The sequence below is a fragment of the Caretta caretta genome, chromosome 15, assembly GCF_965140235.1.
Source record: "Caretta caretta isolate rCarCar2 chromosome 15, rCarCar1.hap1, whole genome shotgun sequence".
Classification (NCBI taxonomy): domain Eukaryota; kingdom Metazoa; phylum Chordata; order Testudines; family Cheloniidae; genus Caretta; species Caretta caretta.
Window position 1 is genome coordinate 3,195,847 of NC_134220.1, and position 27,657 is coordinate 3,223,503.

At 52.6% G+C, this 27,657-nt stretch overlaps 1 protein-coding gene across 1 annotated transcript in view; it reads left to right on the top strand.

Annotated features, from left to right (window-relative positions):
* LOC125623208 (uncharacterized) overlaps positions 1 to 27,657 on the top strand; it is a 67,035-nt gene that overhangs the window by 20,187 nt on the left and 19,191 nt on the right. Inside the window, exons 9-17 of the mRNA XM_048822238.2 lie at positions 5,736 to 5,913; positions 17,196 to 17,288; positions 18,685 to 18,797; positions 19,260 to 19,395; positions 19,584 to 19,790; positions 20,346 to 20,450; positions 22,716 to 22,946; positions 25,092 to 25,154; positions 25,792 to 25,887. Coding sequence (XP_048678195.2) covers positions 5,736 to 5,913; positions 17,196 to 17,288; positions 18,685 to 18,797; positions 19,260 to 19,395; positions 19,584 to 19,790; positions 20,346 to 20,450; positions 22,716 to 22,946; positions 25,092 to 25,154; positions 25,792 to 25,887 — 1,222 coding nt within the window. The remainder of the gene's footprint in view (positions 1 to 5,735; positions 5,914 to 17,195; positions 17,289 to 18,684; positions 18,798 to 19,259; positions 19,396 to 19,583; positions 19,791 to 20,345; positions 20,451 to 22,715; positions 22,947 to 25,091; positions 25,155 to 25,791; positions 25,888 to 27,657) is intronic.

A 27,657-nucleotide genomic window follows, 5' to 3' on the forward strand; every position in this document is an offset into this window, starting at 1 on the left:
GGAGTAAATGACACTTCCTGATTTACTTTCTCTGTACCACTCCTGGCTTTATAGACCTCTAGCATATCCCCCCTTAGTTGTCTCTTTTCTAAGATGAACAGTCCCAGTCTTATTAATCTCTCCTCGTATGGAAGCTGTTCCACCCCCCTTAATCATTTGTGTGGCCCTTCTCTGTACCTTTTCCAATTCTAATATAACTTTTCTGTGATGGGGCGACCAGAACTGCGCACATTCATGGTGAGGGCATCCCATGGATTTATATAGAGGCAATAAGATATTTTCCATTTTATTATCTATCCCTTTCCTAATGATTCCCAATATTCTGTTCACTTTTTTGACGGCTGCTGCACGCTGAGTGGATGTTTTCAGAGAACTCTCCACAATGACGCCAAGATCTTTCTCGAGTGGTAACGGTTAATTTAGACCCCATCATTTTATATGTATAGTTGGGATTATACTTTCCAATGTGCATTGCTTTGCATTTATCAACATTGAATTTCATCTGCCGTTTCTTGCCCAGTCACCCAGATTTGTGAGATCCCTTTGTAACTCGTCTGCTTTGGACTTAACTATCTTGAGTCATTTTGCCACCTCGCTGTTCACCCCTTTTCCACATGATTTATCCGGCATGTCTCTGCTCATCCTGCCCTCCGGCAGTGGCAATGTGACCGCGTTGCAGCAGGATGATGTGGTGATTAGCGCAGGGGGTTTGGAAACCAGGATTCTGTCTTAGGCTCTGCTGCACCCTGCAGTAAGTATCTTGCATTTTTGGGTTGTTTTTTTTAAAAGCCACAACCTGATCTGAGCAGACCAGGGTGGCTCGGCTGCTCCAGGGAGCCACCGGCTGAGATGTGAATTTTGAAATGATCAAGAGCTGCTGACACAAGGCTGGATGGGACTACATCCAGGTCCCCCAGCTAATGCAGTGTCATTCCACTGGCTCATGCAGAGTGGGTTCCCCTAGCTTTTAGGCCTAGACACAGTCCCCTCCAGTCCTGCATCAGCATCTCTTGGCCATTTTGACAGTCCTCCTGCAGGGTGCAGTACTCCCAGGTGGGGCACTCTCCCTTGCATTGATCCTTAGTTGAGGCTCAGGGCACTGGTACCTCCACTTGACTTTGGAACTTTCCTCTTGACCTGGGAGCACGGAGCCTGCCAACTCCAGGCACTTGGAGGCCAGGTACGAAGAAGGCTGTGAGCCGGGCCACCTGCTTCGAGCCAGCAGCCTTATAAAAAGGCAGCCAGTTGCAAACCGAATGAGCAGTGAACAGAGGACAGGCAAACAGAGGGAGTTTGCCGGGGAGTTTGCCTGCAGGGAGTTTGCACAGAGTGTTTTTGCCTTTCCGGCTCCAGTGAGCAGTACATACAACATCTGAGGAGCCTCTTAAAAGGAAGACATGGCTAGTGAGCGATCAGCTGCTGTGACCTGCTCAGAATGTGCCATGTTTGTCTTTCTCCCAGAGGACAGAAGTGATTTTGTCTGTATGAAGTGCAAGCTGGTCTACATATTGGAAGAGAAGGTTAGAGGACTAGAGAACCAAGTATCATCCCTGCGTTGCATCAGAGAAAATGAATAGAAGTCAGTGTTTGGTTCTGGAAGCAAAACATGCTGAAGAATCAGAGAGTGCAGAGCAGAGCGGGGAAGAATATTGGCAGCATGTGACCTCGAGAGGAAGAAAGAGGAGAACCTATGTACCGTCAATGCAGAGAGAGGTGCACAACCATTTTCAGGCTCTCTGCACAGGTACTATGGCACAGAAGGGTTTGGAAGAGCCCTCTGAGGGAAAGTATCAGAAGGAGACCCCATCGGCCAGAAGGCATGGGATTAATTGTCCTAGGAACGGGGGTTCCATGACCACCACTCCCAAGAGGAGGAGACGGGTGGTGGTGGTCGGAACTCCCTCCTAAGGGGGACGGAGTCATCCATCTGCCAACCAGACCGGGAGACTCGAGAAGTGTGCTGCTTGCCTGGAGCTAGAATCCAGGAAGTGACGGACTGTTTGCCAAGCCTGATGAAGCCCTCGGATTGCTGCCCCTTCCTCCTTCCCCAATGGGCACCAATGATACGGCCAAGAATGACCTTGAGCGGATCACTGCGGACTACGTGGCTCTGGGAAAAAGGATAAAGGAGTTTGAGGTGCAAGTTGTGTTCTCGTCCATCCTCCCTGTTGAAGGAAAAGGCCCAGGTAGAGACCTTTGAATTGTGGAGGTGAATGTGTGGTTATGCATGTCGTGTTGGAGAGAGGGCTTTGGATTCTTCGACCATGGGATGTTGGTCCGGGAAGAAGGATTGCACGGCAGAGACGGGCTCCACCTAACAAAGAGAGAGAAGAGCATCTTCGCAGGCAGGCTTGCTAACCTAGTGAGCAGGGCTTTAAACTAGGTTTGCCGGGGGATGGTGACCTAAGCCCAGAGGTAAGTGCGGGAGTGGGATACCAGGAGGAAACACAAGGAGGAGGATACAAGATGAGAAGCCTCCTGTTTCATACTGAGAAAGTAGGGCAATCGGCTAGTTATCTTAGGTGCATGTACACGAACGCAAGAAGCCTGGGAAACAAGCAGGAAGAATTGGAAGTCCTGGCACAGTCAAGGAACTGTGACGTGATTGGAATAACAGAGACTCAGTGGGGTAACCTGCATAACTTGAGCACTGTCGTGGATGGGTATAAACTGTCCAGGAATGACAGGCAGGGGAGGAAAGGTGGAGGAGCTGCATTGTCTGTAAGGGAGCCTTATGACTGCTCAGAGCTCCAGTCTGAAACGGGAGAAAAGCCTGTTGAGAGTCTTTGGGTTAAGTTTAGAGGCGACAGCAACAAGGGTGATGTCGTGGTGGGCGTGTGCTTTTGACCACCGGATCAGAACGAGGAGGTAGACAAGGCTTTCTTCGGACAACTAACTGAAGTTTTCAGATCACAGGCCCTGGTTCTCATGGGGGACTTCAATCACTCTGACATCTGCTGGGAGAGCAATACAACGGTGCACAGACAATCCAGGAAGTTTTTGGATAGTGATGGGGACAACTTCCTGGTACAGGTGCTGGTGGAACCGACTAGGGGCCATTCTCCTCTTGACCTGCTGCTTCCAAATAGGGAAGAATTAGTAGGGAAAGTAGAAGTGGGTGGCAACCTAGGCAGCAGTGACCATGAGATGGTTGAGTTCAGGATCCTCACAAAAGGAAGAAAGGAGAGTAGCAAAACATGGACCCTGGACTTCAGAAAAGCAGACTTTGACTCCCTTAGGGGACTGATGGGCAGGATCCCCTGAGAAGCTAATATGAGGGGGCAAGGAGTCCAGGAGAGCTGGCTGTATTTTAAAGAAGCCTTATGGAGGGCACAGGAACAAACCATCCCGAAGTGCAAAAAGAATAGCAAATATGGCAGGCGACCAGCCTGCCTTAACAGTGAAATCTTCAGTGAGCTTAAACTCAAAAAGGAAGCTTACAAGAAGTGGAAATTTGGACAGATGACTAGGGAGGAGTATAAACATATTGCTAGAGCATGCAGGGGTGTAATCAGGAAGGCCAAGGCACAATTGGAGTTGCAGCTAGCAAGGGATGTGAAGGGTAACAAGAGTTTCTACAGGTATGTTAGCAACAAGAAGAAGTGTGGGACCCTTACTGAATGGGGGAGGCAACATAGTGACAGATGATGTGGAAAAAGCTGAAACAATTAGGAGTTCTTGTGCCACCTTAGAGACTAACAAATTTATTTGGACATCAGCTTTTGTGGGCTAGAACCCACTTCATCAGATGCAGGGAGTGGAAAATACAGGAGCAGGTACAAATACATGAAAAGATGGGAGTTGTCTTACCAAGTGTGAGGTCAGTCTAACGAGACAATTCAATTAACAGTAGGATACCAAGGGAGGAATAATAACTTTTGTAGTGGTAATGAGAGTGGCCCATTTCAAATGTTGACAAGAAGGTGTGAGTAACAGTAGGGGGAAATTAGTATGGGGGAAATGAGGTTTAGGTTTTGTAATTGAAGTACTCGATGCTTTTTTTGCCTCAGTCTTCACAGACAAGGGCAGCTCCCAGACTGCTGCACTGGGCAACACAGTATGGGGAGGAGGTGAGCAGCCCTCAGTGGTGAAACAACAGGTTAAGGACTATTTAGAAAAGCTGGACATGCACAAGTCCATGGGTCCAGATCTAATGCAGCCGAGGCTGCTGAGGGAGTTGGCGGATGTGATTGCAGAGCCATTGGCCATTATCTTGGAAAATTCATGGTGATCGGGGGAGGTCCCGGATGATTGGAAAAAGGCAAATATAGTGCCCATATTTTTAAAAGGGAAGAAAGAGAACCCGGGAACTACAGACCGGTCAGCCTCACTTCAGCCCCTGGCAAAATCATGGAGCAGATCCTCAAGGAATCCATTTTGAAGCACTTGGAGGAGAGGAAGGTGATCAAGAACAGTCAACATAGATTCACCAGGGGCAAGTAATGCCTGACCAACCTAATTGCCTTCTGTGATGAGATAACTGGCTCTGTGGATATGGGGAAAGTGGTGGATGTGATATATCTTGACTTTAGCAAAGCTTTTGACACGGTCTCCCACAGTATTCTTGCCAGCAAGTTAAAAAAGTATGGATTGGATGAATGGACTATAAGGTGGATAGAAAGCTGGCTAGATTGTCAGGCTCAACGGGTAGTGGTCAATGACTCCATGTCTAGCTGGCAGCCGGTATCAAGTGGAGTGGCCCAGGGAATGGTCCTGGGGCCAGTTTTGTTCAACATCTTCATTAACAATCTAGATGATGGGATGGATTGCACCCTCAGCAAGTTCGCAGATGACACTAAAGTGGGAGGAGAGGTAGATACGCTGGAGGGTAGGGATAGGGTCCAGAGTGACCTAGACAAATTAGAGGATTGGGCCAAAAGAAATCTGATGAGATTCAACAAGGGCAAGTGCAGAGCCCTGCACTTAGGAAGGAAGAATCCCATGCATTGCTACAGGCTGGGGACCGATTGGCTAAGCAGCAGTTCTGCAAAAAAGGACCTGGGGATTACAGTGGATGAGAGGCTGGATCTGAGTCAGCAGTGTGCCCTTGTTGGCAAGAAGGCCAATGGCATATTGGGCTGTATTAGTAGGAACATTGCCAGCAGATTGAGGGAAGTGATTATTCCCCTCTATTCAGCACTGGTGAGGTCACACCTGGAGTATTGCGTCCAGTTTTGCCCACCCCCCCATTCCCCCCCGCCACTACAGAAGGGATGTTGGCAAGTTGGAGAGAGTCCAGCAGAGGGCAACGAAAATAATTAGGGGGCTGGGGCACATGACTTACTAGGAGAGGCTGAGGGAACTGGGGTTATTTAGTCTGCAGAAGAGAGGAGTGAGGGGGGATTTGATAGCAGCCTTCAACTACCTGGAGGGGGGTTCCAAAGAGGATGGAGCTTGGCTGTTCCCAGTGGTGGCAGATGACAGAACAAGGAGTAATGGTCTCAAGTTGCGTAGTCGGGGAGGTCTAGGTTGGATGTTAAGAAACACTTTTTCACTGGGAGGGTGGTGAAACACTGGAATGGGTTACCTAGGTAGATGGTGGAATCTCCATCCTTAGAGGTTTTTAAGGTCAGGCTTGACAAAGCCCTGACTGGGATGATTTAGTTGGGGATGGTCCTGCTTTGAGCAGGGGGTTGGACTAGATGACCTCCTGAGGTCCCTTCCAACCCGGATAGTCTATGGTTCTATAAAGGGGTGGCCTATCTGCGCTGCACTGCCTGCTGCTGCTCTTACAGGTGCCTGGGCTCCAGCAGTGCAGTCACTGATGAAGAGGAGGAGGAAGAGGAAGAGTTCCTGTGGTCTCGTGGCAGCGCTGAGCAGAGGAGCAGCAGCCCTGCGAGGTGGAGCTCAATGCCAAGCAGGGCAGAGTCCAGCTGGGAGGACACCAGGAAGGAAGCCTGCATGGAGCACAAGGTGCTGTTCCTGTGGCAGAGGGCGATTCTCCCATGGGTGTTGGGATGGCGGGTGTACTGCAGATAGGGAAGCCCTGGGCACCACTGTGTGTGACTGGGAACGATGCCTGTGAAGTCCAGCTTGGGGGGGGGAGAGGGAACCCAGCTTTCCAGCTGGAGAAGGGTGGAGCCAGCAGGGGAGAAGTTGTATTCTGGGGTTTTGTAGGGTGGTTCAGAAGGGGTTGACAGCCACGCTCCTGTCCAGTGATGCCCCAGAACCCAGACAGAGGCTATAGCAATGGCACTGGCTGGTTGCCCTTGAGCTCAGTGGCAAAGCTCCCCATTGACTTCGGTGGCAGTGGGAGCAGGAGGACGAGGGGGCCCTGAAGGAGGACGAGGGGGATCGTGCATCCCCATGACCCACTGCAGAGGCACCAGGACTGGGCGGCCTGTGGTTGGGATCTGCTGGTCTTGCTAGTGAGGCAGGGCTGGAGGGATAAGGGTGTCAGGAAAGGCTGCTCCCCTGAGTGTGATTCTCCAAGCATGGGGACTCCCCAGAAAGAATTATTGACCTCCTGGCTCTGGGTGTGGCCTGGGAACGTACCTGTACTGCAGGTGCCCACCTCCCCGGCAGTCTCTGTGCCTTGCTTTGCTCTGAGCTGATGGCCAGCCCGGCTCATTCACTTGTTACAGCTCTCCCCGGCCACTGCATGGCGTGGCGCAGGACCTCCCTGCTGATAGGGGGATCCCAGAGGAATCCATCGCCAGACTGCGGCAGGTGTACTGGCTCCTGACTCAGGGAGAGGGCACGAGGGAGGTCGAGAAGCAGATGGAGGCTGCAAGGTGGGGACTGAGGCAGGTAGCAGAGTTGCCTGAAATTGACACAAGGAAGTGCAGAGAATTGTTACAAGGCAGCTCTTGCATGAGACGGTAGCAGCGCATGGAGCTACGTGCTATTCTGGAAATCCAGGCAAGGGCAGTGATCCCACCAGCAAAGTAGGAAATCCCAGAAGCACAGTATAGCAATCCTGTCTCCTGTACCATAGCAGTAGCAGTGTTGGCCAGTAGTAAGAGCAGGGTGCTGGGGGTCTGGTGACTGCCTTCTAGTCCCACTCCTGACACTTCCTCCCCACATGGCCTTGGGCAAGTTACTTAACCCCGCTGCCCTTTAGTTTACAATGAGGATAACACGCTGCCCACCCTTTTATAACACTGAAGCCTTTGGGGTTATATCAGAGCTAAGTGTTGTTCCACCCAAAGTAACTGCATGGGAAGAACACGGTCAAGGCTGCAGAATTCAGCCCTCCAAAGATGGGAAATGCTGGAACTAAGATTCTTCTTTGAGAGCTAGTCTGTGTGTGTATCCCACACGGGTGTGTTTGTGCGCTGGGGGCCCGAGTCCAGAAGTTCTAACAAGCCATGTCCAATAGTAGTTCTCCGTGTGGCCCAGTCCGAGGGCACAAGAGGCAATGCGAGCTGACATCTCTCCAGTTCCTTCTCGCTGCCACTTGGCCTGAGTTGGAATGCCTGTGTCCACAGATGTCTCCAGCTTTTATTCTTAATACTTGGTAAATCAATTTGTAAATAGTTTGTAGTTTTTATGTTAGCGTAGCTAGAGTTTTTAGGATAGTTAGTGTAGGTAGTTTTTCCCCTGTACTGGAGACTTCCTCCCTACAGCCTGGGACTATACCTAGGGTTCTAGGTTCAAGAATTGTGTCTCCTGCCCTCACTCCTTCTCTGTGAGTGATGAGTATCAGCGCGATCTCTGCTGGTTGGGTGAGACACAAATTCTGCAAAGTGCAGCATCTGTCACTCTTTTCCACTGCGAACTTGCCAAGTTCATGAGCTTAGATTAAAGAAATACTGTATAGCGAAGGCTATGAGGTGTCACTCTGATCCAGGCCAGGGAGACCCCCCCGTACATCGGCCTCATCGGATGAGCAGTGCCCCTCGGAGCACGAGCTTAGGAACAGTGTCTACAGCTGCTAAGCCCAGGACTCTTCTTCCCAGGCTTCCCATGACCGTAAGGGACACTCTGATGACTCTCTCATGATCAGATCCCCCCAAATCTGTCCGTAAAAGAAGGGATCCCTTCCTGAGCCCGCCCAGGCTGGGCAGGCCTTCACATGCAAATCCCATGGGTCCAGGTCTGTGAAGTACCCCCAGGCTGGAGGGTACAGTGCACAAGAAGAAGGATCTTTCGGTGGCTCTGGCTTCGAAACACAAGGACTGACACCAGCTGGCTCCATCCAGAAGTGTTGGACCTGCTTCTTCCCCCGTGCTGTCCCATCCTCCTAAAGACCCTGCCCGGCTACGGATTCCTGGGACATGTCGGAACCATTGGCCCTGACCACCGGGTTGTCTGTACACCTGCATTACACTAGAGGATATTTTCTTCCCTTATCCCCAGTCTCCTCTCCTCACCATCCCAGTCCTTCTGAGAGACATTGCTGTGCCAGAGGACAAACCTGTCACTGGAGCCATCCCCTCTCCAGCTGCCAGGCAGGAGCATGCACCCTCCAGTACCATCCACCCCACCACTGGAGGAAGAGCAGTTCTCAGACGCTCTGGCTGGTCAGTCATCTCGTCACAGAGATCTCAGCCCTGATAGACGGTTGAAGAGATCTGAACCCCATCCTCCCTGATGTGACTTCTCCAGAGACCACTGGTACCCAATGCCGTGGGGTCCCCGCACCTGGTCGAGCCCTCCTTTTGGCTATATTGGGGCCCCTGGAGCCCCTATGGGAGACGCCCTGGATCCGTCCATGAATCCTACCACACCTCTCTTACTCAGCACTCACCAGATCCGACAGACTACGAGGAGGACAGAGACCCAGATTTGCAGGTACTGACAGGAATCTTGTCCTCATCTCTGTCTGAAGCTCTCACTCCATCCTCACCCTCTCCGCCGGACGACCATAGGCAATACCAGGAGCTGCTTCGGAGGATAGCCAATGACCTCCAGAGGAGATCCAGGACTTCCCGCACTGGCTTCTGGCTATTCTGCAGCCTACAGGTCTGAGCAAGGTGGCGCATCTGGTTAACGAGGCCATCAGGGAGCCAGCCAGAATGGTGTGGCATAACCCTGCCTCCTGCGCCCCCATGCCTAAAAGGGCTGAGAGAGGCTGTTTTGTCTCTGCCAAAGGGGCTGAATTTCTTTCCTCTCACCCAGCACCCAGCTTTCTGGTGCAACAGGCAGCTGTGAAGAGAGCAAAATTGCATCATCCCAAACCCACCCCCATTGATAAGGCCTTGAAGAGGTTGGTTGGGAAGAAAGGTCCTTTTCCTGCAATTCTGCTTCGCTAAGGGAATAACTGGGGCTTGTTAGCGAATAGGATTTTACCAATCACTCCAGCCTGGCCAGTTTTAAGGATAATCTTCCCTCTGATGACAGAGCCCAGGTTCAGCCTCCCTTAGAAGAGGGCACGTTAGTGGCTATGGGTATGTCTACACTATGAAATTAGGTCAAATTTATAGAAGTCAAATTTTTAGAAAGCGATTTATACAGTCGATTGTGTGTGTCCCCACTTAAGCCCATTAAGACCATTAAGTCAGCGGAGTGAGTCCACAGTACTGAGGCTAGCATCGACTTCTGGAGCGTTGCACTATGGGTAGCTATCCCACAGTTCCCGCAGTCTCCGCCACCCAGTGGAATTCTGGGGTGAGATCCCAATGCCTGCTGGGGCAAAAAACATTGTCGCAGATGGTTCTGGGTATATGTCATCAGGCCCCCATTCCCTCCCTCCCTCCGTGAAAGCAACAGCAGACAATCGTTTCACGCCTTTTTTCATAGATTACCCGTGCAGACGCCATACCACGGCAAGCATGGAGCCCACTCAGCTCACCGTCACCGTACATCTCCTGGGTGCTGGCAGACGTGGGACTGCATTGCTACACAGCAGCAGCTCATTCCCTTTTGGCAGCAGACAGTGCAGTACGACTGGTAGCCATCCTCGTCGTGTCCTGGGTGCTCTGGCCGGCCTTGGTCAGGTCGGTCGGGGCGCCTGGTCGGACATGAGTGCTCCTGGCAGACCTCAGTAAAGTCTGTCAGGGGTGCCTGCACATAAATGGGAATGACTCAGGTCATTCTCTTCTTTAAATTTTGTCTAATGGAGATTCAGTCCTGCCTGGAATATTGGCAAAGGGATAGCTCTCCCAGCCAACAGCACCATCTGCTGCCAGCCTACCCCTCCCTCCCTTCGTGAAAGCAACGGCTGACAATCATTTTGTGCCTTTTTCTGTGCGGGTGCCATATTGCTGTCAGCATCGTCATCCACCCACCGCTTCCGCTGCCACTCTGCTTTCCTGCTCACGCCATACCACGGCAAGCATGGAGCCCGCTCAGATCACCGTGGCAGTTGTGACCGCTCTAAACACCATGCTCATTATCATGCAGTATATGCAGAACCAGAACCTGCAAAAGCAGGCGAGGAGGCGACGGCAGCGCAGTGAGGAGAGTGATGAGGGACATGGACACAGGCTTCTCTCAAAGTACGGGCCCTGGCAGTTTGGCCATCCTGGTGGCAATGGGGCAGGCTCATGCCGTGGAACGCCAATTCTGGGCCCGGGAAACAAGCACAGACTGGTGGGACCGCATAGTGTTGCAGGTCTGGGACGATTCCCAATGGTTGCGAAACTTTCGTATGCATAAGGGCACTTTCATGGAACTTTGTGACTTGCTTTTCCCTGCCCCAAAGTGCCAGAATGCCAAGATGAGAGCAGCCCTCACAGTTCACAGGCGAGTGGCGATAGCCCTCTGGAAGCGTGCAACACCAGACAGCTACGGGTCAGTTGGGAATCAATTTGGAGTGGGCAAATCTACTGTGGGGGCTGCTGTGATGCAAGTAGCCAAAGCAATCACTGAGCTGCTGCTATCAAGGGTAGTGACTCTGGGAAATGTGCAGGTCATAGTGGATGGCTTTGCTGCAATGGGATTCCCTAACTGTGGTGGGGCGATAGATGGAACGCATATCCCTATCTTGGGACCGAACCACCGAGGCAGCCAGTACATAAACCAAAAAGGGGTACTTTTCAATGGTGCTGCAAGCACTGGTGGATCACAAGGGACGTTTCACCAGCATCAACGTGGGATGGCCGGGAAAGGTACATGACGCTCGCATCTTTAGGAACTGGTCTGTGGGAACGGCTGCAGCAAGGGACTTACTTTCCAGATCAGAAAATAACCGTTGGGGATGTTGAAATGTCTGTAGTTATCCTTGGGGACCCAGCTTACCCCTTAATGCCATGGCTCATGAAGCCGTACACAGGCACCCTGGACAGTAGTCAGGAGCTGTTCAACTATAGGCTGAGCAAGTGCAGAATGGTGGTAGAATGTGCATTTGGATGTTTAAAGGCGCGCGGGTGCAGTTTACTGACTCAGTTAGACCTCAGCGAAACCAATATTCCCATTGTTATTACTGCTTTCTGTGTGCTCCACAATCTCTGTGAGAGTAAGGGGGAGACGTTTATGGTGAGGTGGGAGGTTGAGGCAAATTGCCTTGCTGCTGATTACACGCAGCCAGACACCAGGGTGGTTAGAAGAGCACAGCAGGGCGCGCTGCGCATCAGAGAAGCTTTGAAAACCAGTTTCATGACTGGCCAGGCTATGGTGTGAAAGTTTTGTTTTTTTCTTGATGAAAACCCGCCCCCTTGGTTCACTTTACTTCTCTATAAGCCCGCCGCCCTCCCTTCCCCCCTTTGATCACTGCTGGCAGAGGCAATAAAGTCATTGTTGTTTCAAATTTGTGCATTCTTTATTAATTCATCACACAAATGGGGGGATAACTGCCAAGGTAGCCCGGGAGGGGTGGGGAAGGAGGGAAGCACTGGGTGGGGTGGGGGAGGAGGGGAGGATGGAAGGACAAGGCCACACTGCACTTCAAAACTTATTGAATGCCAGCTTTCTGTTGCTTGGGCAGTCCTCTGGGGTGGAGTGGTTGGATACCCAGAGCCCCCCCCCCCCACCGCGTTCGTGGGCATCTGGGTGAGGAGACTATGGAACTTGGGGAGGATGGTGATTGGTTACAGAGGGGCTGCAGCGGCAGTCTGTGCTCCTGTTGCCTTTCCTGCACCTCAACCATACGCCGGAGCATATCAGTTTGATCCTCCAGTAGCCTCAGCATTGCATCTTGCCTCCTCTCATCACGCTGACGCCACCTCTCCTCTCACTCGTTCCTCCTCTCCTCTCGCTCGTCCCTCTTGTCCTCGCATTCATTTTGTGCTTTCCTGGACTCTGACATTGTCTCTCTCAATGCATTGTGCTGGGCTTTTTCAGCATTGGAGGCCTGCATGAGCTCAGAGAACATTTAATCACGAGTGCGGTTTTTTTCGGCTTCTAATCTTTGATAGCCTCTGGGACGGAGATGGATAGGGGAAGTGTTGAAACATTTGCAGCTGCGGGAGGGAAAAAAGGGAGATTAGTCTTTAAAAAGAGACATTTTAGAGAACAATGAGTAAACTCTTTCACGGTGAGCCAAGCTGTTAACATTACATAGCACGTGTGCTTTCTTTACAAGGTTGCATTTTGCCTCTTATATCGAGGGCCTGCCGGTATGGTGTGAGAGATCACACACACAGGGCCGGCGGGCAACAGAATTCGGCTTGCAGGTAGCCATGGTAAGTCACAGTCTTTTGGCTTCTTTAACCTTCCTAATGTGTGGGAATGGTTTCAAACAGCAGCACCCTCATTTCCCATACCAAGCACCCATTGGGTTGGCCATTTAAAAGGAGGGGCTGCGATTTTCAGGTTAACATGCAGCACAAACCCAACTAACCCCCACACCCCCCCACACGCACCCAATTCTCTGCACTGATCGCTTCACCCCTCCCCCACCACGTGGCTAACAGCGGGGTTGATTTCTGTTCAGCCACAGGCAAACAGCCCAGCAGAAACGGCCACCTCTGAATGTCCCCCTAATAAAATTCCCTTATTTCAGCCAGGTGACCATGAATGATATCACTCTCCTGAGGATAACACAGAGAGATAAAGAACGGATATTGCTTGAATGCCAGCAAACACTGGGACCATACGCTGCCATGCTTTGTTATGCAGTGATTCCAGACTATGTGCTGCTGGCCTGCCGTGGTACAGTGTCCTACCATAGAGGACGGAATAAGGCTGCCCTCCCCAGAAACCTTTTGCAAAGGCTTTGGGAGTACATCCAGGAGAGCTTCACTGAGATGTCCCTGGAGGATTTCTGCTCCATCTCCATACACATTAACAGACTTTTCCAGTAGCTGTACTGGCCGTGAATGCATCCCAAGTCTTCAGGGCAAATTAATCATTAATCACGCTTGCTTTTAAACTGTGTATTATATTTACAAAGGTACACTCACCAGAGGTCCCTTCTCCACCTTCTAGGTCCGGGAGACCACCTTCGGTGGGTTGGGAGGGTACTAGATCCAGGGTACAGGGTACAGTTCCTGGCTGTCAGGGAAAACGGTTTCTCCGCTTGCTTGCTTGCTGTGCTTCAACCTCTTCATCCTCCTCCTCGTCCCCAAAATCCGCATCCCTGTTGAGTGAGAGTCCATTGACAGAGTCCACGCACAGGGCTGCGGTAGTTGTAGGGGCTGCTCCTAGAATGGCATGCAGCTCATCATAGAAGCAGCATGTCTGGGGCTCTGACCCAGAGCAGCCGTTTGCCTCTCTGGTTCTTGGTAGGCTTGCCTGAGCTCCTTAAGTTTCATGTGGCACTGCTATGGGTCCCTGTTATAGCCTCTGTCCTTCATGCCCTTGGAGATTTTTTCAAATATTTTGACATTTTGTCTTTTGGAACGGAGTTCTGATAGCACAGATTCGTCTCCCCATACAGCGATCAGAACCAGTACCTCCCATTCGGTCCATGCTGGGGCTCTTTTGCGATTCTGGGACTCCATGGTCACCTGTGCTGAAGAGCTCTGCACGGTCACCTCTGCTGATGAGCTCATCACACTGGCCAATCAGGAAATGAAATTCAAAAGTTCGCGGGACTTTTCCTGTCTACCTGGCCAGTGCATCTGAGTTGAGAGTGCTGTCCAGAGCGGTCACAGTGGAGCACTCTGGGATAGCTCCCGGAGGCCAATACCGTCGAATTGCGTCCATACTACCCCAAATTTGACCCAGCGAGGTCAATTTCAGCGCTAATCCACTCGTTGGGATGGAGTACAGAAACCGGTTTTAAGAGCCCTTAAAGTTGGAAAAAATGGCTTCATAGTGTGAACAGGTACAGGGCTAAACCAATCTAACACTGCTAAATCTGACCTAAACTCATAGTGGAGACCAGGGCTAAGACTTCTCTTCATGCTGTGGTGGAGGTAGTGGATACTGCATCAAGAGGCTTAGCCCCTAGCATAGTCATGAGGTGTGTGTCTTGGCTTTGCCCTGATAGCAAACGTAAACAAAGAACAGTCCCTTTTAACACCCACACAGATGATAAACTTGATCGTGGTAACACTGGGCTCCTTGCAGCAAGAGCTTTCCTCCCCATGGACAGATGGTAGCTAATGAGCAATCTGACTGTGGTCAGGATGTGCCTTTGTCTTCTAAGCCACATGACACCATTCACCAGGCTTCATCTAGACTGCCTACAAGCTGGGCTCCTGTCTGTCTACTCACCAGACAGGGATTGCATCAACACCAGAGTTACTGTTCCTGCCATGGCCATTGCCTCTCTTACCAGGCAGTCGAACCCGGATTGAGCTAGAGTTGGCGTCCCCTTCGTCACTCTGCCCCCAGTGCTGCCATTGTGGAGCTCACTTGAACAGGGTCTCTGGAACCACAGGGAGGCAGGCAGCACATTGATCCACTGCAACTGTGGGCACACCGCCTGGCAAGAAGGGATCTTCTCCTGCTCATTCAATCTTTTCATGTCCATGTGATGTCAGACAATATCACCACGGTCTTTTGCATAAGCAGACAGGGCGGAGCAAGATCTCCCCCCGCCCTTGCCTAGAAGCAGTCGGGCTTTGGAACAAGTGCATCAGAAACCACATCACTATCCAAGCCACGTACCTTCTGGGTGCCCAAAACTCTTTAGCAGACAACCTGGGCAGACACTTCTCTGTGGATCACGACTGGGAGATGCACAGCTCTTCCCTGAGCGAGATACTCACTCGGTGGGGAACACCTCAATGGGATCTCTTCGCATCCCAAATGATCAGGCTTCCCTTGTCCTGCTCAACAGGAGCTGTGGGTCATGGCTCTCAGGGCGATGATCTCCATTGCCATGGACATACAATCCCAGGTGTGCCTTTCGCCTGTTCCCACAGGGCTTGCGAGATCCGTCAGGACAGGGCCGGGGACATTCTCCTAGCACCCATCTGGACCAGACAATTTTGGTTTCCGGAGCTCCTGAGGATGTCGATCCATCCTCCTGTCAAGATCTGCCCCTTCCTGGATCGCCTTCCTCAGCAAGGGGGCAGAATCAGACACCCAGTCGAGACCCCGTCCACCTCCTGGCCTGGTGTTTGGCTGGGGATCAGAACTATAACACTCTTGCTCGGCACCCATCCAAGCTATTCTTATTCAACATAGGAAAGACTCAACTAGCTCCTGTTACTTAGCTAAATGGAGACAATTTTCTACATGGGCTCAGAATAAGGTGCTGCCTCCAAATTCGGCAAGGATCCCAGTTGTTTTAGATCACCTCCTGTTTTGAAGAGCTCAGGTCTTTCCGTTGGCTTGCTGCAGGTCCATCTTGCAGCAATCAGTGCCTTCCTCCTGCTGGAAGGTGGATATTCCATCTTTTCTCACCCTACAGCAGTGACATCCATGAAAAGCCTAGTTAGGATCTTTCTGCCAATCATCAAACCTACCCCTCAATGGGACCTCAATCGCGGCCTGCCAGCACTCATCGGGCCACCATTTGAATCCTTGGCAACATGCTCCATGGCCCACCTGTCCATGAAAGTTGCATTCTTCGTAGCTATTACCTCAGCCAGAAGGCTGAGCAAGAGGGGAGCCCTCATGACAGACCCATCACACTGCCACCAGGAAAAAAATCTCTGTCTACATCCTAGCTTCCTCCCTAAGGTTATTTCTGAATGCCATGTCAACCACACTATCCACTTAACTGTTTTCTTCCTGAAACCCCATCCCTCTGCTGAGGAGCAGAAACTTCGTTCCCTTGACTCAGACACACCTTCGAGTTCTACTTGCAGAGGACCAAATCTATCAGCAGATCACCTAGGCTATTCCTTGCCCTAGCAGAAAGGCTGCGAGGAGAAGTGATACCCTCTCTGAGAATCTCCAGATGGACCTCTGGGCGCTACCAGTTAGCGCGTCTCCATCCACCCGATGAGGTAAGGGCACACTCCAGGAGAGCACAAGCTGCCTCCACAGCGTCGCTGCAGAAAGTACCGTCGCTGGACACACGCAGAGCAGCTACCTGGAGCTCCATTCGCACATTCACAAAACGTCGCGAGCTAGTTCAGGCCTCTGCTGTGGATGCAGCAGTGGGACCTGTAGTACTTTAAGCATCTTTCTTGCTGGCACCCTTGCACCCGCCTCCAGTCTGAATACGGCTTGTCAATCACCCATGTATGGAATACACATAGGGACCAGCACTTGAAGAAGAGGGAAGTTACTTCCCTGTAGCTGGGTGTTCTTCAAGGTGTGTGGTCCCTGTCTGTATTCTACTGTCCGCCCTCCATCCCCTCTGCTTCAGATCCTGCTGGATTTGTGGTACGAAGAGGAACTGGAGAGGGTTAGGGTTCTCTGCATCTTAAAGTCTTTAAACCACGATTTGAGGACTTCAATAGCTCAGACATAGGCTAGGGGTTTGTTACAGGAGTGGGTGGGTGAGATTCTGTGGCCTGAGATGTGCAGGGGGTCAGACTAGATGATCATAATGGTCCCTTCTGACTTAAAGTCTGTGATTCTATGGAAAGGTATCAGCCCACACTGCCTCTTATGAGGAAAACTACTGCCCGTGTGCTGGCCAACGGACGCTGTTTGTTGGAGTTTCCAGACTCGGGTGCATGGTGAGCATGGGCACCCCTGTGGAATACAGACAGGGACCACAAGTCTCGGAGAACTCCCAGTTACAGATAAGTAGCCTCCATTTGCCCGTACAAGCTGGCTTCTGTCCCCTTGCACATGGTCATGACTGCACTTCAATGCACATGCACAACAGCAAACACAAAGCTCGATTGGACAGCAACGTAGGAAGTCTGGGAAGAGGCCCTGTCTGCTATTTGCATAAGAGAAGCTGTTTGGGGTGGCTGAGGCCGGTTGTGTCAGCTGCTGGAAGGGGCTCCAGAAAAGAGCTGGGAAGTGCTGCTAGGGTAGTCAAAGACAGTGAGCCGTGCGTTTGATTCATTGCACAGGACCTGGGCGCTGAAGAGGAGAGGCTGTTGCAGAGGAAATCCCAGCTGCATGAGGCTGACTTGTCCCTGAGTGACATCCTGGGTCAGAAAAAGGTATTTTCCCAGCAGCCTGGTGTCAGCAGCCCCATCCAGCAGGGAGGCACCGGGGCAGAGACATCGCACTCTGCTGCAAGTCAGCTGCCTGCAGAGATCCATCAGAGCCATTGGGTCACTCCCTTGTTCACATGCACTTCGTGTCCAGAGACAGTGGCTGCTGCTAGGGCAAGGCAGGGGGTTGCTGGTGAGATTAGAGTTACTGATGGGAGCCAAGGGGCCGGCACGGAGACGGGATCAGCACCCCACAGCTCCAGCCATACAGACAGGGACCACAAGGGAGGGTATGGAGGGAGGATAAGGGAGGCTTGGAGTGTGGGTGGGAGAACTGGCTCCCAATACGGAGCAGCCTGAATCATGGATGGACCTGCGGTCTTCTGCTGGTCTCCTGCTAAACTCAGCCCTAGACCACATGCTTCTTGGGGCTCCTATTGTGTTTGCACATTGTTTGTCCTGGGACAGTTTCTAGCATTGGGAGAGAGGCCTTGGGACACATGGGATTTGGAGAAAGCGTCTGGCCGGGACTTGCCAGGGGCTTGGGTCTAATCCACACTTAAGAGTTTTGCCAGTCTAGCTATAGTGGTACTAGCTGTACTGGCAAACCCTCCCACTGGAGACGCGGCTCATACTGGAGAAAAAGGGCCTTTGCGGGTCTAGCTTATTCCCATTCAGTGAGCGAAGGAGCTGTCCTGGCAAAAGCCCTTTTTTGCTGGTAGAATCGTGCCTACACCGGGGCTTTTGTCAGCACAGCTATGGCATAAAAAACTCCCATCCTAAGTGACGTAGCTGGGCTGGCAAAACTTTGAAGTGTAAACCTGGCCTTACATGGGATCTGTCGTGCCCACATACCATGGTGATGGGCCCCAGACAGGGCGAGCTCGTTTCCTGTATAATCTAGCCAGGCTGGTGGGGAGTTCCCAGGTGTGGGCAGCCCGGCCTCACCCTGGGCCTGTGTTCTTGCTTCTTAGTGGAGGGGGCTGATGGGCTCCAGCTCCACCCCACAGCACCTGCTTGGGGCCTGCAGGGAGGATCTGTCATGTTGGCCCTGTCAGACCAAGGCAGGAAGCTACAGAGCCCTAGGCTCATCCTGGCAAAGTTCTTGCTGAAGGACCCCAAGTATTTGGATCTGTCAGCAAGAGAGTCCCGTCTGAGCACTGCTGTTGGGTTGCCAGGGGAAGGGAGAGGTCCACTCCATGCTCACGTTACTCATGAGCAACGGTCGTGTGTGTCTCTGTCTGGGGGAGACCCGTCCCGCCTGGACTCCGCTCCCATTTGGCACCTGGGCCTGTGGGGTGCAGCAGTGGGTTCAGCCTGTGGCGAGGTGAAGGGCCTGGGTGGCAGGGCAGGTAGATGGACACATGCCTTTCCTGACCCCTTTCCTCCCCTCTGCTGCCAGCGTGCGGTCCAGGAAGTGGAGTCGCTGCATGGGGCCCTGGAGAGGAGCCAGAAGGGGGTGGAGACGCTGGAGTCCTGCCGGAAGGAGACTCGGAGCAAAGCAGATGAAGCCAGGTATCTGGGGTGAGGTTGGACACACAGGGACCTTGGCAGGCCAACGCTGGATGGAGGGTGGGGGAGTCGTCTTGCAAATATGGGCCTCTGCTCTCCCTGAAGCCAATAGCAAAATGCCTATCGAGGTCAGTGGGAGCAGGAACTTGTCGCTCCTAGCCAGCTAATGACACAGGCCCTCTGCCCAGCGGAGGGCTGTAATGCAGTGTGCTGGGCGAGCCTGGGGGCCACCTCTGGCTGGCGCTCACTGGCGCAGATGGCAGCCATCCTGTGGCACATGGAGGCCAGATGGCCCATAGACTAAGCTCCCTTGTGATCTCAGCAGCCCTTGCATCGACCCAGAGGGAGCAGTGCATGCTGGGGCCAGTTGCCTCTGCAGGCTGCACCTCCCTCTAGACCCTCAGCAAGCTGCCCGGTCTAGACCCGTGCTGCCTCTCGGAGGGTGTCGGTCCCTTCTTCCCACAGGGCGGGCACGCTGCTGCTGCAACACAGAGGGGACTCGCGCTTGCGGGAGCTGCCGGAGCGGGAGAAGGCGCTCAGTACGCTGAGACGGCGGTGCTCCACCCTGCACAGCACCCAGCTGGGGGCCTTCCAGGCCGAGGTGAGGGTGGGGGTCCCAGGGTGGCCTGTGGGTCAGATGGTTCCCATGGGGGATTGCAGGAGCAGTGTCCACATTGCAGGTGGGAGGGGGAACAGGAGGCAAAGGCAAGAGGGGCAGAGAGATGGAGTAGGGAGGGGAGGGGGAAACCCCATGGCCCGCTGCGGGGATAAGGGGACCTCTCATTGCAGAGTCAGGAGGCCGCGCTGCTGGGTTTCCATGGCCAGGAAGCAGTGCTGCGGGACACAGGAGCCAGGCGATCCCATCCTCCGCTCATTTCCCAGGTCTCCTCACTAGCGGCCGAGCGGGAGGAGCTGAAGGCCCAAGTGCGTCACCTGGAGGGCAGCTTGTTCTCTGAGCAGCGGGCAGCCAGAGCCAGGATCGAGGAGCTGCAGGAGGTAGGTGAGCTCCCCGGGGCTCCCGGCTGCTTCTGAAGCACTGCTGCCTGGCACCGCCTCCCAGATGCCACTGGAAGCAGAAGGTGTCTGCAGAGCAAAGGACCCCCATGTCGGGCTGGGTCCTTCCCCTATCCTGTGTGCTGAGAATGAGATCTGGGATGCGCCTGTAATTCTCCAGGTGCCGTTTGTTTCCTCAGCAGCTGGAAGGGCCTCCCAGCCATATGATTTATTGTTTGTATTGCAGTCAGACCTCGCAGCCCCAGTCACGGCCCAGGACCCCTGGTGCTAGTCGCTGCACAGACAGCACAGAGACGCAGTCCCTGCCCCAAAGAGCTCACGCTGTGAATAGTTCTCGTCCCCCAGCCACACAGGAGAGGGTTCCCTTGGCGGCAGCGTCTCATGGCAGAGCCCAGTGTCTCTCCCCACCCCGAGCCCTTCTGGTGGGAATGACCTGGACACTGTCATCGCTGTGAGCAGGGGTCGCCCTCAGTCTGAACAGCAGCTGTGTGACGCGCTCATGCCCGCCCTCATGCCCCTGCGTTCCTTCGCCGGCAGTGCCTGGAGCAAGCTCAGAACAAGCTGGAGGAGAGGACGGCCGAGGGGATGGAGCTGCAGGAGGAGACCACGCGACTGAGACTGCAGCTCAGGGAGGTGGAGAGGGTGAGGGAAGCCCAGGTTCAGATCAGGTGGTTTCCACATGGTGGGGAAGGGGCGCAGGGGCAATGGAAGGTGTGAGGTTTGCTTGGTAGGTGTCGGGTTCACTCCCCACTCTGAACTGTAGCGTACAGACACAGGGACCCGCATGAAAGACCCCGTAAGCTTATTTCTACCAGCTTAGGTTAAAACTTCCCCAAGACACAAATTCTCCCTTGTACCTTGGGTTTAAGTAACGCTGCCACCACCAAGTGATTTAACAAAGAACCAGGGAAAAGGACCACTTGGAATTCCTCTTCCCACAGGAAGAGGATATATCCCCCCAAGCCCTTACACCCCCTTTCCTGGGGAGGCTTGAGAATAGTATCCTAACCAATTGGTTACAAAATGATCAAAGACCCAAACCCCTGGGTCTTGGAACAATGGAAAAATCAGTCAGGTTCTTAAAAGAAGGACTTTATTTAAAAAGAAAGAAAGGTAAAAATCACCTCTGTAAAATCAGGAGGGAAAATACTTTACAGGGTATTCAGATTCAAAACACAAAGGATCCCCCTCTGGGCAAAACCTTAAAGTTACAGAAAACAGGAACAAACCTCCCTCTTAACACAGGGAAAATTCACATAAAACAAAAGATAAACTAATCCGCCATGCCTGGCTTACCTCGACTGGTTGCAATACTGGAGACTTGGATTAGGATGGGTTGGAGAAGATGGATTTCTGTCTGGCCCCTCTCAGTCCCAAGAGAAAACCCGCACACAAAACAAAGAGCACAAACAAAACCTTCCCCCCTCACAAGATTTGAAAGTATGTTCTTTCCCCATTGATCCTGTTGGTCAGGTGCCAAGCAGGCTATTTGAGCTTCTTAGCCCATTACAGGTAAGGAGGAATTCTAGGCTACCCTTAGCTGTATGTTTATGACAGTAGGTTTAAGAAACTGTCCCCCTTTGTATGCCACACCCCTCTCCCACTTCCAATAGAGAGGGGTGTGTATGTAAGCACACACATGGGTACCCGGGGCTGCCCCTGGTCCCAGTGCAGGCCTGGTGGGAGCTGGGTGGTGAGACTGTGGGGGCATGAAGAATAACAGGGTGAAGGCTGGCTGCCGGGAGACTTCTGCCAGCAGCGAGTTGTATCTAGCCCCCCATGGGAGAGATGAGAACCCCATTGCTAGGGCAAGTCACACCGGAAGTTCAAAGCCCTGCAGCCGGGGTCTGACGATGTTTCCATAATGTGAAACACACCTTAATAGACAGAGTGTGTCCCGGACCTCACCTGCCCTCCCACAGGGCATTGCCCGGACCCCACCTCCCTCTCATTGGGCATTGCCCGGACCCCACCTCCCTCTCATTGGGCATTGCCCAGACCCTACCTCCCCTCCCACAGGGCATTGCCCGGACCCCACCTCCCTCTCACTGGGCATTGCCCGGACCCCACCTCCCTCTCATTGGGCATTGCCCAGACCCTACTTCCCCTCCCACAGGGCATTGCCCGGACCCCACCTCCCTCTCATTGGGCATTGCTCGGACCCCACCTCCCTCTCATAGGGCATTGCCTGGACCCCACCTCACGTCCCACTGGTCACAGTAGCTGCAGCCAGGGTGCAGTGGAGCCGTAAGAGGCAGGTGCTGATGGATCTTTAACTGTCTCTAATGCACCAAGTGATTGGTTCTTTATGAAAACTGCTGTGCGGATTGTCTCCTTTTGCTCTTCTTCGTGTCTCCTCCTCTCCTCCCACCTCTCTGGTCCATTCCTCCTTCTCCCCTTCGGCCCCTGCTGCCCCCTGCTGTACTGCTTGGGTGCTTGTTCCTGCCCCCGTGTCCTTTCCTCTCCTGCTGGGGACTGGCAGCTCTGCCCCATTGGTAGTTCCTGGTGCCCAGGACGTAGCTGTGGCCTCTGGCTGAGGCAGTTGGCCTGGTTCTTCCTCCTTGCAAAGGGGTCCTGGGTGCCTGAGGAATGAGCTGGAAAGGAGGAGACAAGGAACCAGCGCCACGTGACTAGACAGATCTCCAGGTACCCTGGCGGATGCTCTGTGCAGGATATGCAGGAGCAGTTGGGGACCTGCTGCCCTAGGGAATGCACTGGAGGGGACAGTCATGCCTTGGCACATGCAGAAGATGAACTCAGCTGTGTTTGGCCTCTTCCACCCCTTGTTTGAATGATGCTTTGACTCCCGCTTCATGCTTCTACAGACACCAGCGGACACCAGCGGCTCCCAGAGCCTCTTGGTGCCCTTGCCAGTTTGTGACGGTTACACAGGGCTCTCTGTTCCAGAAGCAGGCAGGAGCTCTGAGTGGGCAGATCCGAGACCTCCGAGTGCGGGAGTGGGAGAAGGAGCTGAGACTCTCTGCCTTGGAGAAGATCCTGTCAGAGAGGGAGCTAGAACTGGTGAGGCTGCGAGAGGCCGTCTGTGCCCTGATGGCTGAGAAGGAAGTGCAGCAACGTGCTATGGAGAACCTGAGAGAAGAACATGACGGGCAGCTGGGGAAGATGCAGCAGGAGAAGGTACCAGCCATAAGCAGTCCAGCCTGAGCTGGGCAGGGGGCTTTCTGTGCATGAACAGGGGGCTCCCTCATCCCTTGCTCTTCTCATTCATTGTTTTTCGCCCCCTACCTAGCTGAATGGTTTTTATTCATAAAGGTGCAGATCCTGCCCCATGTCAGGGAGTGGAGCTGCTCTGTTTGGAATTTAAGGGAACATCCAGGGGTCTTTGCACCAAGTATGTGGCCCAACTACTCCAGGCTGCTCTGTGGCCACCGGCAGGGGGCTTTGGGGCAGTCTGGGCCATTGGATTCCCTACTATGCAGTTCCAGTGGCCGTTGACCCTGCAGAATGGGGACACTGGCAGCCTCGGGATTCCTGGCCCCCTGCAGAGATCACCAGCATGCAATGCACCCATCCCCTGTGTTTGGGCCAAAAGTGGAGGAGGGGGAGTTGGCTTCAGCCTGAGAGAAATAAATATTAAACTTGCCTTCCTGTCGGTCAGTGGTTACCAGGAGGGGGACAGTTTTGCCCTGCCCCCTCCTGCCCCCCACTACAGAAGGGATGTGGACAAATTGGAGAGAGTCCAGCAGAGGGCAACAAAAATGATTAGGGGACTGGGGCACATGATTTATGAGGAGAGGCTGAGGGAACTGGGTTTGTTTAGTCTGCAGAAGAGCAGAGTGAGGGGGGGGTTGATAGCAGCCTTCAACTACCTGAAGGGGGGTTCCAAAGAGGATGGAGCTCAGCTGTTCTCAGTGGTGGCAGATGACAGAACAAGAAACAATAGTTTCAAGTTGCAGTGGGGAGGTCTAGGTTGGATATTAGGAAAAACTTTTTCACTAGGAGGGTGGTGAAGCACTGGAATGGGTTACCTAGGGAGGTGGTGGAATCTCCTTCCTTAGAGGTTTTTAAGGCCCAGCTTGACAAAGCCCTGGCTGGGATGATTTAGTTGGGGTTGGTCCTGCTTTGAGCAGGGGATTGGACTAGGTGACCTCCTGAGGTCTCTTCCAACCCTGATCTTCTATGATTTTATGACTTGTCTACACTGGAAAGCTAATTTGGAGTAATGGGGGGTGAATTAAAAGCGCTGTAGCTATTCTGGAATAACTCCATGTGTGCGTGAGCTATAAAAGGCCCAGAAAAACAACAGCCCCTATTGTTGACTTCTGATAAGTCAGTTAGGAACAGTTTGGCATTTGCAGTCTGTTTGGCTGCTGTACCAGGATAAAGTATTTGCATCTCTGGTCTGATTGGTCTAGTCAGCGTTCAATGTCTCCAAGAAACATCACCTGGCTGATGCATCACATGGCACCTTTCAGTTACTCGTGGGTGAGAATTTTCTTCATGCTTGTAGCAATAAGAATGAAGAAGAGGGTCTGGATGCATTGGGTACGTGCATCTGGGTACGTACACAAATTTAAGGAGGATGGGAAGTGAGATGAGACAGTAGTTTTATCGGACAGCTCTGAAAACGGCTATAAGAGGCATCATGAGATGTCCTTGTTTATTGTTTCAATAATTTCTATATCAAACATGCCCAGTTTACCAGTCAGATTATTTTTCTCACTGCCCAACCTGCAACATTAATTGGGGATCTGCAAGTTGAGCTGGACTCTTTTCTTCTCACACATCATCGCCTGCACTACAGGTCACTGATGATGGGCCTGCAAAACACCTGTGTAGCCCCATAATCTTTCAGCTAGGCCCCTGCTGACACCTGGTCAGCCCCATTGCTTTCCGTGGGTTTACTCCAGGGTAGCCGACTGGAACTCAGTAGCAACTGTATTGATGGCACACAAGAAAGAACGGCACTCGCCAAGATCCCCTCTTTTCAGCCTTCACTGAAATGCAGCCACCTCTGCAATGGATGCAGCTGCTGTTTTCCAGGGCACAGCCATGCTGCATAGCAGTTTAAAGGCAGGAGGTGAAAGAGAGCCCTGGATCCAGTAAAGGGATAGGGCAGTAGCTTGGGTGGGAGGAATGTAATGACCTGAAGTGGAGTCTAGCCAGGACTCTGAGGCTAAGGAGTCCTGCCAGCAGTGCATACAACCCGGTGGACTCTGGCTGTGCAGTTATGGGGCTCTGTGCATCGGCAGGCGGGAACATGGGGGCTGGCTGGGTTGCGGGGCGTGCAGTGTGGCTAGCTGCTGTTTTCTGTGCCTGTAGGAGCTGGAGTGGGCCCAGCAGAGGGAGGAGCTGCAATGTCTGAAGCAGCAGGAGCTCCGGGAGGTTTGTATCATGCAGTCCCATACTCATGTGTCATGTTCCCTCCAGGTGTGTGTGCAACTGACATGGTGACTGCTGTTGGCATGTCCTCCAGCAAGCTGGCTTGTGCCATGTGGAGTAGCTGCAAAGTGCTGGGAGGAACAGGTGGCTGCATGGCCCTCCCCACGTGTCAGTGTCTCAGTGGTGTGAGTCGTGTGATGTGGCAGATGAGCTCATGTCACTGGAGTAGGGGGTGACATGTTGGACGTCGAATTGGCTGAATGGTCCCCTCTTTCTCTGACTTGTTCTCCTTTGGCCAGGAGCCTAGCTTCATTTGCAGTGGGGAGGCAGCAAGGCCCTAGACAGAGCACCTGTTTGTGACTATAGCCATGTCCCCTCACTTTTCTGTGCCTCAGTTTCCCCACCTGTACAGTGGGGCAGGTAACGCATTCTGAGCTGCATGCATGAGGAAAGCTATTTAAGGGTGAAGCTGTGGTGTTGTCAGTACATTAAATGCATTGTAATGTCAAGGAAATCAGTCGTTCTCCATCAAGCACTGCCTGGGATCAAAGGATCTTCCAGGCAGAGAGGAAGAGCCCCAAGGGCTCCTTGTCTCGTGTCTAAAGGCAGAGGCTCCCCATTCTCATGCCTGTCTTCTCAGTTCGCAGAGAGTTTGGAGCAGGTGAAGGCCAGGGCCCTCCAGGATCAAGCCGCCTCCTTCCAGAAGGAAGTGGAGAATCTCACCAGGGTGCTCGAGGTAACTGCTCCCCACGGGGCAGGGGGAGTGGGTGGGTTCTGGTTTGAGGGAGGGAGAAATCTGACACACCTGGTTGAGTGTAGTAGAGCCATGGATTCCAAGGCCAGAAGGAACCATTGTGATCATCTAGCCTGGGCTCCTGCAGAACCAAGACCCTTTAATTCTGGTAGTTACTGATTTTCTCCAAAGATTTCCCAGGTTTTGAGGAAGCCGCTATCTGGATTTTTATTGATCTCCCCACCCAATTTTGACTTTTTTAGGACCTGGGTATTTTTCTCAGGAGAAGCAGACAGGGCTACTCTGAAGCACCAGGTCAGGAGGGTGTTCCCCCTCCCCCCAAACCAGACTCCAGACACCCCTACAATGGCTTGCCTATATTTGCAGCTTAATCCTCAATTTGTGTGGTTTTGGTGAAAGTGGGTGGCCCACCCTAGTGGATTTACCAGGGGGTTTCTCTCCAACTTTTGGAGGACTCCCCGGACTAGACTAGCTCTGTTGATCCTTGGAAGGACATGGATACAGCCTTCCACTCCAAGGATTCACACTCAGAAAGTCATTCTTTGAAAACAAAAATAACCTTTATTTAACACAACATACCCTAATACAGTAAATCTAAAACATATTTAGAGAAACAAAAACATAAATTCTTACAATTTAAGACACATATTACAAGATAATAAACTCTATTAGCACAGATACACATTGAAGTACCCAAACTTGCAATATTCTACAACTGGAAAATAGCTTTAAGTGGTTACATTCTGTATGCGATGGCCAGTCACGTATAGGATGCTGACAGCAAGTTTTTAAATATTAAAGACTATACATACTAAAACATACACACACAGCTATCCAGCTTTATTATCTCAAACACACTCCTTCAAACAGTCTCGTTATTCTTTAGGTGAGAGTCGTTGCGATTACTTCCCCGCAGTCCTCTTTCCCTCTGCTTTGTCTAGGTCCTTATGATCTGCCAGGACTGATGTTGTCACTGCTGCTGCTTCTGCCTTCATTCTTCAGTGATTTCAAATCTTATTTTTCAGCTTCTGATGCTCCTAATGTTCACTCCAGTGCTTTCCACTCCCACTCACTCAAGCCTGTCAGCTTTCTGCCTTGTAGATAGATTTTGGCCTGTTCTGCCTGGTTATTTTTTACAATCCCAAGCATTCCCACCCAGTGGCGTAGCTAGGAGTGGAAATTTGGGTGGGCCCCAACAGATCATGCTAGCTCAGCTTCTCCCCCGACGCCACGCCCTCTTCCTAGCCCTGGTACTCCCAGACACAGGGCTTCACCAGCCAAGCTGGGCACATCCATGGGGCAAGGACCCACCACCATGCTCTAGTGTGGGTAGCTGCTGGGGTAAAAGAGGTTCCCCCCTTTGGGCTGAAAATTCCCCACATTCCTTAGGGCAGAGGGGAGATAATATGCACTGATCCCGCCCCCCCCCCCCACTTCAGTTGAGCAAAGTCCAAAGGCTATACCACCTTGCAGGGTACCCAGTCAGGGACACAGGTTTCCTGAGTCTCGCCATCTTGGGAAGAGAGAAAGTTTATCCAAAGCAGGAAGGAAAAACAGGGGTGAGGGGGCTGGATGGGGGAAGGCAGAGGCCAGGGGCTGGAGTTGGGGGAAGGGGCAGGACCCAGGGGGGCATGCGACATGGGTGAGGCGGAAGAAATGAGGGACGTCACAGAGCCTGGAGCTGGAGGTGCAGGGATGGGGCTGGCTGGGGCACAGGAGGGATCGGGGGGGCCCCTCCAGCCAGTCCTTACT